We start from the raw sequence: 14,728 nt of genomic DNA, 5'->3' as shown, positions 1-14,728 counted from the left end.
ACGATGACGACCACATCCCACCATTTTCCTCAACAAAATCTAACGATCCTTACACGCACCCAATTAAGCCGTCACACGTATACATTTACAGCGACCCTGACATACATCCATGGGTATATATGATACACCTTGCATTGCAACCAAACCAGCCGACGACGCGAGCGACCCAAGAAGAATTTTCAGTGTTGGTTGCTAATAATCACAATCACGTCGAGATGTAGTTGGGCTGGTCGCCGGCGCCGGAAACGCCGTCGCTGAGGTAGGACGAAGCGGTGCTGCTGTCGTCGGGGTCCCGCTCCCGGACCTCCTCGATGCGTGCGAGCGCCTCCTTGATGTCCCAGCGGGCGGCGACGTCGGCGTCGCAGCAGGCGAGGCCGACCTTGAGCAGCTTGACCATCTCCCCCTCGGCGCTGCGGGTGCCGCCCATGTCCTTGTCGAACACCTCGCCGGTCCACTCCTCCCGCACCACGGAGTTGACCCAGCCGGCCAGGTCCATCATGGTGTCCTGATCGCGCCCCTTGCGCAGGTAGTTGGCCGGGAACTTGCCCGTGAGCAGCTCCAGCACCAGGATCCCCAGCGTCCACACGTCGCTCTTCTTGCTCGCCTTGCCGCCCTGCGCCGCCGCGCACTCGGGCGACTTGTACGCCACCATCACCTGCGACGCGTGCTGCGGCGTCACCACCGGCACCAGCGCGTAGTCGCTCAGCACCGGCTCCAGCTTGTCGTCGAGGAGCACGTTGGAGGACTTGAGGTGGCCGTGCGGCACCGTCAGCATGGGCAGCTCCTCGTACAGGTACGCCAGCGCGCGCGCCACGCCCTTGACGATCCGCAGCCGCGCCGCCCAGTCCAGCTTCGGCAGGCCCGACCTCTCGCCGCCGTGGAGGAACGCGGCCAGGCCGCCGTTCGCCTTGTGCTCCGTCACGAACAGCTTCTCGTCCTTCTTGTACAGGTAGGCCACCACCGGGTTGAGGTTCGGGTGGGACAGGCGGCCCAGGCGGCGCATGTGCTCGTTGAAGTCCTGCCGTGCGGCGCCGTTCATCTCCTTGAACCGCTTCACCACCATGGACGCCCCGTCCAGCAGCGTCGCCTTGTACGACGCCCCGAAGTTGCCGCTGCCCAGCACCTCCGCCGAGGCCCGGAGCAGGTCCTCCAGCTCGAACCGCGGCCCGCCCTCCTGGAGGAACACCAGCCCGTCGCGCCGCCCGCCGCGCTTCGCCGGCACCGCCGTCACCGAGCCCGTCTGTTCCATGTCACGCTGCCGGATCACACCCCATATATACGCACGCACCATCATGTCAGTTTCACTTTGTCAGTACTATTGCAGCAAAAGTTCTACTCGGCCAATTTTGTTCACCTTTTCGATCTTGATGGCCGGCTCGGCGGTGGCCTGCAGCTTGGCCGCGGTGGCGGCGTCGCCGCTGCCGCCGAGCGTCTCGGTGGCGTCGTCTTTGCGTCGGGCGAGAAGCGCCAAGATTATGCCAGCGATAGCGAGGAGGCCACCGACCGCGACCACTGCGATGGCAATGATCATGAGGATCTTTAGGCTGTTTGATGAATCCGACGACGGTGACGATGCGCCTATGGGTGATGCTGGCGGGCACGCGATGGCCAGCGGCGGGCCGCACATACCTTCATTGCCTGAAAATTTACACATGTCAGGTGTACACGTTCGGATCAGATATTCAGATGGTGCACACTGAGGGTTTGAGAATTTCAGTAAACATGATTTACACAATTCGGTATATTTCACATACTAGATGGAAATTTCGGAATTTATCTAGGCTTCTATTTTTTTTTTATTAAGGGAAGATGCAGAATTGTAACTTGTCACATGGATTGCTCAACCAAGATTTACAAAAAGCAAAAATTTGAGTATTATAACGGAAGCTTTATTAAGAGAAGCTTTAAGTATTTGAGTAAACATGATTCACTCAATTTGGTATATTGCACATGCGGTTGGAAATTTCGGATCTTGATGCAAAGGTTCTTAACTTTTCTTTCTCTTCCACGCTCTCTACACCAGCTTTAACCTATGCCTCACGAATCGAGCAACTACCTCGTGACGTAAGCCAAACCTCATGCTCTTCTAGTCCCCTATGCCAACATCATGGCTTCGAAGCTCGATTTGCGAATGTCATTCGAGTTCGGATGAATGGTCTTTTCTACCACTTCCTCATCTTCATGCTCGTGTGTACCATTGCATTTGGGTGAGTCATTATGTTGGCTTCCATCTCCAATTTAGGCATCACTGTATCCTCACGGCTTTGGTGAACTGCAATTGCGAACCCATAAACCCTAACAACTTGCTCGTTACATAGCACTACACATCATGCCGTGCAAAGCTTGACCCTCTTGTGAGTTTTGATGGTTGCTCTAAGAGTTGGTAAATGAAGCTAGGACGTAGATTGAAATATACGTTGAAATGGGTACTCCCGGTGTAATCGAAAGCAAATAGGGAATCTTTTGCGAGTGTGTGCTTTGGAAATGGTCGATTCATCTTGGCGTTACGCCACTGAGGCAAGGAACCACGAAAGCGGGTAGAAACCCGAGGATGTCAGCTTGAAATTCGAAGTTAAAAGAAAACTCAGCGCAGATAATTATATTGTTCCAACTCGATTTCAATGTCCTACTGTAGAATTTATTTTGGTCGTTTCCTCAAAAAATAAAATCTTAATCATGAGTTTGCTTAGACTAATCACAATGGAAAGTATCATACACTAGTAACATGCACATGATACTAATTTATGATACTACCCCCACAATACATAGTATCATAAGATAGTATCATAGACCAACATGTCATGCATGATACTACTATGATACTTTCATTGTGGCAGCTGGCAAGTCTTATGTAAGCGCGGTAATGCTGGATATTGTAGCATTTACCAAAAAAATTACTACTTGTAGTATAACGCAACAATTAAATATGAACGTTAAGCTACTTTCGTTACACCAAAAATCTCACTATTAAATATGTTTATTTCGACGTTGGCTCCTAGAAAGATTGAGCTTGGTATAGTACTAATTAATTGGTCAACCTCAGTTACTACATCACCGAGATACGGATAATCAATATAGTAACATCATGCACGCACGATCGATCGATTATGCAGGAAAATATAGAAACGTTACGTGCATGATGCATGCGCGCACGTCGCCGTGCAATGAATGAACGAAGGAAGCTCACCTTGGAACGCGGCGACGCCGAAATGTTGGAGCTGCTCGGGGACGGGGCCGGAGAGGTTGTTGTTGGAGACGTCGACGAGCTGGAGGCCCTTCTGGTTCAGGTCCGGGATGGGCCCATCGAACCTGTTCTTGGAGAGCTGCAGCACGAGGAGCTTGGGCGACGTGACGATGGAGCCCGGGATGTGGCCGGTGAAGTCGTTGTTGGTGAGGTATAGCTTCATGAGCCCCTTCATGGCGGCGAAGGCGTCGTCGGGGATGTCGCCGGAGAGGCGGTTGCGGGAGAGGTAGAGCAGCTTGAGCATCCCGAGCTTGGAGAGCCCCGCGGGGAAGGTGCCGGTGAGGTTGTTGTTTGCGAAGCTGAGCGAGCGGAGGCCCGGGAGGCCCGCGAGCGGCGCCATGTCGGGGGCGGGGCCCTGGAGGCCGAGGTACTCGAGGCGGAGGACGAGCACCTGGTTCGTGACCGGGTGGCACCGCACGGCGTACCACACCGGCAGGCCGCATGGGCCGGAGCCGGGGGAGGTGACCCACTGGTCCAGCGGCGCCGGCGGGCGGTCGCCCGTGGGCCCGCGCAGGGTCGCCCGGAAAGAGAGGAGGACGTCGGCCTCGGATGGCCCGGCCGCCGCCGCCACCGCGACGAGGGCGGCCAGGAGGAGGAGGAGCAGCCTGGCGGCGCCGGCGAGCTCGCCGTCGCCGGCCATGCCGCGCGGGTGGAGGGAAACGAGAGGCGCGCGTGCGGCGCGTGGGCGCGCGGGCGGCGGCGGCTAAAGAAAGAAAAGGCGGGTGGGTGGAGGTGGTGCGAGGAGGACGACGACGACGGAGGTGGCGGGGAGAGCTAAGAATAGGCGTCGCGCGGAGGCGGAGTGGCCTCGGCTTAGGTACCGACGTCGGGGCCAAGGGTGGGAGTCGTCGCGCGCTGAGAGAGACGTACGTTTTTCCTTGTTGCCGTTCGTCTGGTTTGTAAATTCTCCTGCGAGATCAGTAGACGGATCAATCACCGGAAAACCTGAGGAGGCAGATGCTGGAGCCAGCCAGTGTTCAATGTTCTACACCAACTGGCTCGCTAATTTCTTACTCGAGAGTGTGCATGTCTCTCTTTTTCCCAGTTCCATTGCATTTGCACATTTTTGTAAAAATACTGTATTTCGGAATTGTGCAGCTTTTTGTTTTTCGATAAATAATTTTGTTAGTTCACAATTAAGTGATCGTACTTAATTACTCCGTTCTTGGTCGATGCTAAGGCTGGTCATAATGCTAGTATCTTAGTTAGTATCATGCAAGTTAGGCTCACAAAAATGTTGATGTGGTATCTAATTAAGCAGAAGAGATAGAATTAGAGTAACATATGTAGATACTGTATCGTGCCACATATTACGAGAAAAATTAATGCCAAATAGATCTTGTACATAGATTTGCATTGAGATTCTATAAAATAGTAAATTTATAAGATTAGGATACTACTCTTTTTCCAAGCGATCCAACATTACCATCACGATAAAGAAAGGGGAGTGGCGTTTTGGCACCCGGGAGCATATGCTCCCGGTTTTTTAACTTAATTTTAAATGCACTTTTAAAATGTTGAAAAATTTGAACATAAAATTTGGTGGATACATCTCAAAAATCTACACGTTCACAAAGTGGTTCTACAGAAAACCGATATTTTGAGTGTCATTTGTAAAAAAGACAATTTTTTCTGTAAGAAAAAGTTGTGTACGAGACGTTTTGTTTATCTTTTTCACACAAGTCATAAAAAATGTCGGTTTTTCGCAAGACTTGATGTGCGCACGTAACATGTTGATACGTAAGCGAGAAATTTTTTGTTCGAATTTTTTGAACATTTCAAAATATTTTTCCGGTGGTAGGAGCATATGCTCCCATGTGCCGAATTGAATTTCCGTAAAGAAAACATGGTTTAAGTAGCAGAAAGAAAAGAAGAAGGAGGGGGGGGGGGGGGATCGCCGCCTATTGGTACCGTTCGGGGGGTTTATAGCATGTTACAAAGCAGGATCAAACTCAAAACAGAAACAAGCAAATAACTTTCCCAGATCGAAACAGCTACTCCAGATAAAGCATGTATCAAACTATCAGCCAGGTGGCATCATCATCATATGTTCCCGTCCTTTCCACTCCAGAACCTGCCGCTTGTCCCTCAATTAGCCGGATACCTACCTTGGTAGGCCGTCTATCTGCCGTGGTAGTCATATCAACTAAGACCAAACAGAGGAGACTATCTGCTCCAGCCTGAATGTTTTCTGCATCAGAAGGATCATTGAGACTTGCCCAGTAATTCATAAAGATAACAGGAAAACTAATGAGCTCGTTAGGGCATTTGTTACGATTTTTTCTCAAAACAAGCTTTATTTCTTAGCTTCCAAACGACCCAGGAAATAGCAGCAAGCCCAACAATTTGAGTGTTTCTGCTAGCAGGAACATATCGAGGGAACCACCAAAAGAATTGGGTGAAGCTTCCAGGCCTATTTGAGGCCCCAATAGTTGTGCCAACTATACTCCACAGACATATTTTGCTGCCACACAATCAAAGAACAAATGAGAAATGGATTCACTTTCATGGAAGAACTGACAACATGCACTCACTATCCATCTTCTCTTCAGGAGATTATCTTTTATAGCTATTGCATTATGCCAGATCAGCCACAACCAAAATTGTATTTTCAAAGGAATCTTGCTTTTCCACAAATGCCTGAAGAATATATCTTCTGAAAGTGAAATTTCAACCCAGAGCAGCAGCATCAACAACTGTAATATCTTGTTCATTGCAAATATAAAAAATGTCAGGAAAGGTACATTTCAGAGGATTATGTGCACACCATGCATCACACCAAAAACTAGTTAGATGCCCATTTTCCAACTTGTAATCTTCTACCACACAAGTATAAACCCTTTACTTTTAGCATATTAGACCACATGGGAGAGTCTCTAAGTCTGTTTTTTAATAATAGATACTATCAACACCCGGATTTTTAAGTCCAGATGCCTATTATGCCATTCCTCGCAATCCCAGGAATATTGTTTTTGCGAGACATAATAGATTGATATCATAACACATCATTCATTACATACCATAATCGTCTTACAAATAAAGGATCACATGATCCAGTCTCATTACAACATAGGGGATCTAGAGATCCAAATACAAATCACATAGCGGAAGCTAAATAGTAGCGGTCTTGGTCCATTTATTCCACAGGCAACTGTCAACGTCAGGAGTGGTCCTAGTTGTCGTAGACGTTCTGCTGTCCTTCATCTTGATACTGGGGCTCTTCTTCATAGTCTGGCATTTGAATAGCCAGGGACACAGCCATGAGTACTTTAAAGTACTCGCAAACTAATACTAAGGTAAAATACTATCAACGGCAGTAAGGGGGTTCTAAGCTCTAGTTTCATTTGCATAAAGCCGGTTTTGTTTCATAAGTACTTTAATAATCAAAACCTCTTCATTTGCCTAACTCAAGTGGGAATATTAGTGTCATTCCCACAACTCAGTTGTGATTCAAAGTCAAAGTCACCTTTCAAATTCAAGTCACAAGTCGCCATTCATATTTTGAGAAAAGTTCTGATGACGGAACAGTATGGCCTTTCCAACTGTCCATAACCGCGGACGCGGCTATTCGAATAGGTTAAACTCTGCAGAGGTTGTACACTTGTGCCACAACAATTGCAATAGTTCGTCAGGGGTAACTGGCCCTGATTTATCGTACGCAGTACACGAACTACCAATCCTAACCTTTCATTTACATACTCTAGTATAGGCACCTCTCCCCATGAGCTTGGCCTCCCGTTGAAAACAGACCGTCAACCCGGGAACTGCACAGGGCTTGGGTAGGACATTCACCTCATTTCACGTCATTTCACTTTCAATGGAGGCAGCCTCGGCATAACCCCGATGACGCTTGTTCAGAGGGAACCCATACTAAAATACATAAGTTTCCAGTTAAGCCTTACCCAGATTCAGGTATTGTGGGGGTACTCGTAAAATTGGAATGGTATCGCATCCGAACCCAACCATCAGATTTTTGGTAAGTTTCACCAAGTCATTCACAAATCACATTCACCTTCAAAAATCTCTCAATAGAATGACTCTTCATTCCAAGGTTTTCAAAGTCATTTCAATTCACAAGTTCCCAACTAGAGTAGTCACTTTTAATATTTAGCACTAGCAACTAGTCATGAGGGGTGCTAGGTGGTTTACCTTGCTTCTAGGCTAAGTGTGATGCTCTTGTACTACTCCATATCTAAACCAAGTGAATCATAAATCAAAAAGTACTTTGATAAATAAAATTCAATAAAGCTTTTAAAGTAAAAACTGGGGATATGATCATAAGCAAAAAGTAATGGTGCCTTGCTCTTGTAGAGCTTTGCACTAATCTATCTTGCATTGGTAACAGCTTGCAACAATATAACTTGCATTAGTCTAGCTTGCCTTGATTGGTGAGGTGGTCAAAGTTTTCTTCCTCTTCCTCTTGGTAGAAGACCTCTTCCTCTTGATAGTCTCTAGTACTAGCGTCTATAAACGAATACGAGGATACAATTGATAACGCGAAAGCACACGTCCGTTGGGAACCCCAAGAGGAAGGTGTGATGCGTACAGCAGCAAGTTTTCCCTCAGTAAGAAACTAAGGTTATCGAACCAGTAGGATTCAAGAAGCACATTGAAGGTTGTTAGTGGCGGAGTGTAGTGCGGCGCAACACCAGGGATTCCGGCACCAACGTGGAACCTGCACAACACAATCCAAATACTTTGCCCCAACTTAACAGTGAGGTTGTCAATCTCATCGGCTTGCTGTAACAAAGGATTAAATGTATAGTGTGGAAGATGATGTTTGCAAAGAACAGTAAAGAACAATGTTTGCAGTAGATTGTATTCGATGTAAAAGAATTGGACCGGGGTCCACAGTTCACTAGTGGTGTCTCTCCAATAAGAAATAGCATGTTGGGTGAACAAATTACAGCTTGGGCAATTGACAAATAAAGAGGGCATGACAATGCACATACATATCATGATGAGTAGTGTGAAATTCAATTGGGCATTACGACAAAGTACATAGACCGCTATCCAGCATGCATCTATGCCTAAAAAGTCCACCTTCGGGTTAGCATCCGCACCCCTTTCAGTATTAAGTTGCAAACAATAGACAATTGCATTAAGTATGGTGCGTAATGTGATGACCCACAAGTATAGGGGATCGCAACAGTCTTCGAGGGAAGTAAAACCCAATTTATTGATTCGACACAAGGGGAGACAAAGAATACTTGAAAGCCTTAACAGTGGAGTTGTCAATTCAGCTGCACCTGGAAACAGACTTGCTCGCAAGAGTTTATCAGTAGTAACCGTTTTATAGCAGTAACAGTAGTGAAATAACAACAGCAGTGTAACAACGACAACAGTAGTGATTATAGTAAACAACAGGATTAAAATATTGTAGGCACAGGGATGGATGACGGGCGTTGCATGGATGAGAGAAACTCATGTAACAATCAAAGCAGGGCATTTGCAGATAATAATAAAACGGTATCCAAGTACTAAACAATCCATAGGCATGTGTTCCATACTTAGTCGTACGTGCTCGCAATGAGAAACTTGCACAACATCTTTTGTCCTACCAGCCGGTGGCAGCCGGGCCTCTAGGGAATCTACTGGAAATTAAGGTACTCCTTTTAATAAAGTACCGGAGCAAAGCATTAACACTCCGTGAACACATGTGATCCTCACATCGCCGCCTTCCCCTCCGGTTGTCCCAATTTCTGTCACTTTGGGGCCTCGGGTTCCGGACAGCGACATGTGTATACAACTTGCAGGTAAGATCATAAAACAATGAATATCATCATGAAATAATAACATGTTCAGATCTGAGATCATGGCACTCGGGCCCTAGTGACAAGCATTAAGCATAACAAGTTGCAACAATATCATCAAAGTACCAATTACGGACACTAGGCACTATGCCCTAACAATCTTATGCTATTACATGACCAATCTCATCCAATCCCTACCATCCCCTTCAGCCTACAGCGGGGGAATTACTCACACATGGATGGGGGAAACATGGCTGGTCGATGGAGAGGCGTCGGTGGTGATGATGGCGATGATCTCCTCCAATTCCCCGTCCCGGCGGAGTGCCAGAACGGAGTTTCTGGCCCCGAGACGGAGTTTCGCGATGGTGGCGGTGTTCTGGATGGTTTCTGGCGACTTCGACTTCTTGTCTCGCGTTTTTAGATCGAAACCCTTAAGTAGTCCAGAGGAGGGCGTCGGAGGCCAGCCGAGGGGGCCACACAGTAGGGCGGCACGCCCCCCTCCTGGGCCGCGCCGGCCTAGTGTGTGGGGGCCTCGGGCCTCCACTAGGCTTGCCCTTATGGCTCCGTAATTCTTCCGGAAAATAAGACCTTCGACATAAATTCCGGGGATTTTCTTGAAAGTTGAATTTCTGCACAAAAACGAGACACCGGAGCAATTCTGCTGAAAACTGCGTTAGTCCGTGTTAGTTGTATCCAAAATACACAAATTAGAGGCAAAACAATAGCAAAAGTGTTCGGGAAAGTAGATACGTTTTGGACGTATCAACTCCCCCCAAGCTTAGCTTATTGCTTGTCCTCAAGCAATTCAGTTAACAACTGAGTTCGATAAAAGAACTTTCACGAACACATTTATTCATATCATGTAAATATTCTCATGATATGGACAAGTACTTAGGCAATTCATAATAAGATACATGCAAATAAGATCATCCAATAGCTATGTCAATCATGGAAAGGTACCAACAAATTAATAATAAGCATCATGAATCATGTCTATCAGCAGGATTGCAATGTTCATAAAAGGATATGATAAAGTGGTATCTCGCTTTCCCGTATTTGAATAGCAAAACATAAATGCTCAGGCACCTCTGAAGTTCATAGAAAGACTAGAAGTAGAGATTGTCAAAGATAAAAGCATCAAAGTTATACCACAATTAATCACATTTTGGCACAAGCATATTATACTAAGAATGACAGCTGTGCTCTCAAGAAAGTGCTCAAAGAAAGGATGGTGACTCAACATAAAGGTAAAAGATTGACCCTTCGCAGAGGGAAGCAGGGATTAACATGCGCTAGAGCTTTTCATTTTTTAAATAGGAGTAAAAATTATTTTGAGAGGTGTTTGTTGTTGTCAACGAATGGTAATGGGTACGCCAACTACCTCATCAACCAGACTTTCAAGAGCGGTGATGGCGTGTAACTCACACGTTCGTTGGGAACCCCAAGAGGAAGGTATGATGCGCACAGCAGCAAGTTTTCCCTCAGAAAGAAACCAAGGTTTATCGAACCAGGAGGAGCCAAGAAGCACGTTGAAGGTTGATGGCGGCGGGATGTAGTGCGGCGCAACACCAGGGATTCCGGCGCCAACGTGGAACCCGCACAACACAACCAAAGTACTTTGCCCCAACGAAACAAGTGAGGTTGTCAATCTCACCGGCTTGCCGTAACAAAGGATTAACCGTATTGTGTGGAAGATGATTGTTTGCGAGAAAACAAGTAGAACAAGTATTGCGAGAGATTGTATTTCAAGTAAAGAGAATTGGACCGGGGTCCACAGTTCACTAGAGGTGTCTCTCCCATAAGACAAACAAGCATGTTGGGTGAACAAATTACAGTTGGGCAATTGACAAATAAAGAGAGCATGACCATGCACATACATATCATGATGATTATAGTGAGATTTAATTGGGCATTACGACAAAGTACATAGACCGCCATCCAACTGCATCTATGCCTAAAAAGTCCACCTTCAAGGTTATCATCCGAACCCCTCCAAGTATTAAGTTGCAAAGCAACGGACAATTGCATTAAGTATGGTGCGTAATGTAATCAACAACTACATCCTTAGACATAGCATCAATGTTTTATCCCTAGTGGCAACAAGCACAACACAACCTTAGAACTTTATGTCATCTGTCCCGGATGTCAATGTAGGCATGAACCCACTATCGAGCATAAGTACTCCCTCTTGGAGTTACAAGCATCTACTTGGCCGGAGCATCTACTAGTAACGGAAAGCATGCAAGATCATAAACAACACATAGATATAACTTTGATAATCAACATAACAAGTATTCTCTATTCATCGGATCCCAACAAACGCAACATATAGAATTACGGATAGATGATCTTGATCATGTTAGGCAGCTCACAAGATCCAACAATGATAGCACAATGGGGAGAAGACAACCATCTAGCTACCGATATGGACCCATAGTCCAGGGGTAGACTACTCACTCATCACTCCGGAGGCAACCATGGCGGTGTAGAGTCCTCCGGGAGATGAATCCCCTCTTCGGCAGGGTGCCGGAGGAGATCTCTAGAATCCCCCGAGATGGGATTGGCGGCGGCGGCGTCTCAGTAAGGTTTTCCGTATCGTGGCTCTCGGTACTGGGGGTTTCACGACGGAGGCTATTTGTAGGCGGAAGGGCAGGTCAGGAAGGGGCACGTGGGGCCCACACCCTAGGTCGGCGCGGCCAGGGCTTGGGCCGCGCCGCCCTATGGTGTCGCCACCTCGTGGCCCCACTTTGTCTCCTCTTCGGTCTTCTGGAAGCTTCGTGGCAAAATAGGACCCTGGGCGTTGATTTCATCCAATTCCGAGAATATTTCGTTACTAGGATTTCTGAAACCAAAAACAGCAGAACCGCAACTGGCACTTCGGCATCTTGTTAATAGGTTAGTTCCAGAAAATGCACGAATATGACATAAAGTGTGCATAAAACATGTAGATAACATCAATAATGTGGCATGGAACATAAGAAATTATCGATACGTCGGAGAAGTATCAGTCATCCCAAAAATAATGCCTCAAGTCATAAAAGAATTTCCTCCTTTGCTGAGCTGAAAAGGTTGGAGGCAAGTACTTGGAAACAATAAAGTTAGCATAATCAGCATACCAAGGACTGTCTCGTGAGCTCACCTTTATTACAGCCAATTGCTCATTTGGAAAACTATCATTAACGAGAACGAGATCATAAGCAATATTTTCCAATCTAGACAAATTATCAACGACAGGATTATCAAGCACCTTTCCTATCTACAATATGTAAATCAAATTCTTGCAAAAGAAGTACCCATCTAATAAGCCTCGGCTTAGCATCTTTCTTTGTCATAAGGTATCTAATTGCAAGCATGATCAGTATGAATAGTAACTTTTGAATCAACGATATAAGATCTAAACTTATCACAAGCAAAGACTACAGACTAACAATTCTTTTTCAGTAGTAGCATAATTTCTTTGAGCAAGCATCAAGAGTTTTACTAGCATAATGAATAACATTCAGTTTTTTATCTACTCGCTGTCCAAGAACAAGCGCGTACAAGCAAAATCACTAGCATCACACATAATTTCAAATGGTAAGTTCCAATCAGGAGGTTCAACTATAGGGGCAGCTTGTTAAGGCTTTCTTTAGAGTTTCAAAAGCTTCCTTACAATCATCATCAAAAACAAAAGGTACATCTTTTTGAAGAAGATTAGTAAGAGGCTTTGAAATCTTAGAGAAGTCTTTAATAAATCTCCTATAAAACCCAAGCATGACCAAGAACACTACGAATACCTTTAACATCCCTTGGATAGGGCATCTTCTCAATGGCTTGAACTTTAGCTCTATCAACTTCAATACCTCTCTCGGAAATTTTATGTCCCAATACAATCCCTTCATTAACCATAAAGTGGCATTTCTCCCAATTAAGAACAAGGTTAGTTTCTTCACATCTCCGCAAAACTTTATCAAGGTTCCGCAAGCAACTATCAAAAGAATTCCCATAGACAGAAAAATCATCCATGAATACCTCTACAATACTCTCACAAAAGCCATGAAAAATAGCAGACATGCATCTTTGAAAAGTAGCAGGAGCATTACATAAACCAAAAGGCATACGTCTATAAGCATAAGTTCCATAGGGACAAGTGAAAGTGGTTTTCTCTTGATCTTTAGTTTTAACAAAGAATTTGTGAAAACCTGTAATAACCATCAAGAAAGCAAAAATGAGTATTTTTAGATAACCTTTCTAACATTTGATCAATAAATGGTAAAGGGTAATGATCTTTCTTAGTAACCTTATTAACTTTTCGATAATCAATGCACATTCTATAACCTACAACTACTCTTTGAGGTATGAGCTCATCATTATCATTAGGCACAACAGTCATTCCTCCTTTCTTAGGAACACAATGCATAGGACTAACCCATCTACTATCAGCAATAGGATATATAATACCAGCTTCAAGGAGTCTTAATACCTCATTTCTTACCACATCCTTCATCTTAGGAATTAGACGACGCTGAGGTTCAACAACGAGCTTCGCATCATCTTCCATATTAATGGCGTGTTGGCAAATAGAGGGAGAAATCCCCTTCAAGTCATCAAGAGTGTAGCCAATAGCACCTCGGTGTTTCTTCAGTATCTCCAATAACTTTTCTTCTTCAAACTCTGAAAGCTTAGAACTAATAATAACAGGATATATTTTCTTATCATCAATGTGAGCATATTTAAGATTATCAGGCAATGGTTTTAAATCAAAGACAGGATCTTCCTTTGGTGGTGGTGTTGTACCCAGATCTTCCACCGGTAAATCATGCTTAAGAATAGGTTGACGAAGGAAAATTTCATCAAGCTCATCTCTTTCTTCCCTAAAAACTTCACTCTCACTATTCTCCAAATGTTGCCGCAAAGGATTACTAGGAGCAAGAGCAATAGATGCACACTGTTCAACTTTAAAATCACTATTAGGCGAATCAATTTTATAAGGAGTTTTGGTAAATTTAGAGAAGTTAAACTCATAAGATTCACTAGCAAATTTAGTCAAAATTTTCTCTTTCTTGCAATCTATAATAGCTCCACAAGTATTTAGAAAAGGTCTACCAAAAATGATAGGACAATATTTACTAGCAAGCAGTAACCAAGTACCAAAAAGTCAGCAGGATATTTAATCTTACCACATAGAACTTCCACATCTCGAATAATACCAATAGGAGAGATAGTTTCTCTATTAGCCACCGAATAACCACATCAATATCTTCAAGTTCACAAGAACCAATTTCGTGCATAATCTTCGTGTAAAGCTCATAAGGAATAGCACTAATACTTGCACCAATATCACATAAACCATAATAACAATGATCACCAATTCTAACGAGAGCATAGGAACACTAGCTTTCCTAGACTTATTAGGATGCGAAACAATATTAGAGGCATCTTCACAGTAAAATAATATGACCATCCTCCACATTTTCAGTCACAAGATCTTTAATTATTGCAACAACGAGGTTCAACTTTTATTTGTTCTTCGGGTTCTATAGGTTTCTTTTCACTTTTATGAACCGCACTATTTATAACAGAGTACTCCTTCATTTTAGCAGGGGAAAGGAGTTTTTTCAATATAAGCTTCGGGAATAACATGATCAACAGCTTCAACTACAACACATTTATTTATAGATGAATCAATTTTATCTTTATACGGTTCATGATACTTATCAAAGTTCTTCTTAGGAAATTCATAATGAGAAGC

The 14,728-nt window shown here is 44.8% G+C and overlaps 1 protein-coding gene across 1 annotated transcript in view; it reads right to left on the bottom strand.

Annotated features, from left to right (window-relative positions):
• Positions 1-205: 205 nt before the first annotated feature.
• The window catches only part of LOC124680513 (pollen receptor-like kinase 2), a 30,305-nt gene continuing 15,782 nt past the window's right edge, over positions 206-14,728 (bottom strand). The window contains exons 5-7 of the mRNA XM_047215561.1: positions 3,188-3,854; positions 1,355-1,638; positions 206-1,255 (exon numbers count right to left, since the gene is read on the bottom strand). Coding sequence (XP_047071517.1) covers positions 206-1,255; positions 1,355-1,638; positions 3,188-3,854 — 2,001 coding nt within the window. The remainder of the gene's footprint in view (positions 1,256-1,354; positions 1,639-3,187; positions 3,855-14,728) is intronic.

The sequence above is a fragment of the Lolium rigidum genome, unplaced genomic scaffold (assembly GCF_022539505.1).
Source record: "Lolium rigidum isolate FL_2022 unplaced genomic scaffold, APGP_CSIRO_Lrig_0.1 contig_18199_1, whole genome shotgun sequence".
Classification (NCBI taxonomy): Eukaryota; Viridiplantae; Streptophyta; class Magnoliopsida; order Poales; family Poaceae; genus Lolium; species Lolium rigidum.
This window is presented reverse-complemented; position numbering and strand designations above follow the sequence as displayed.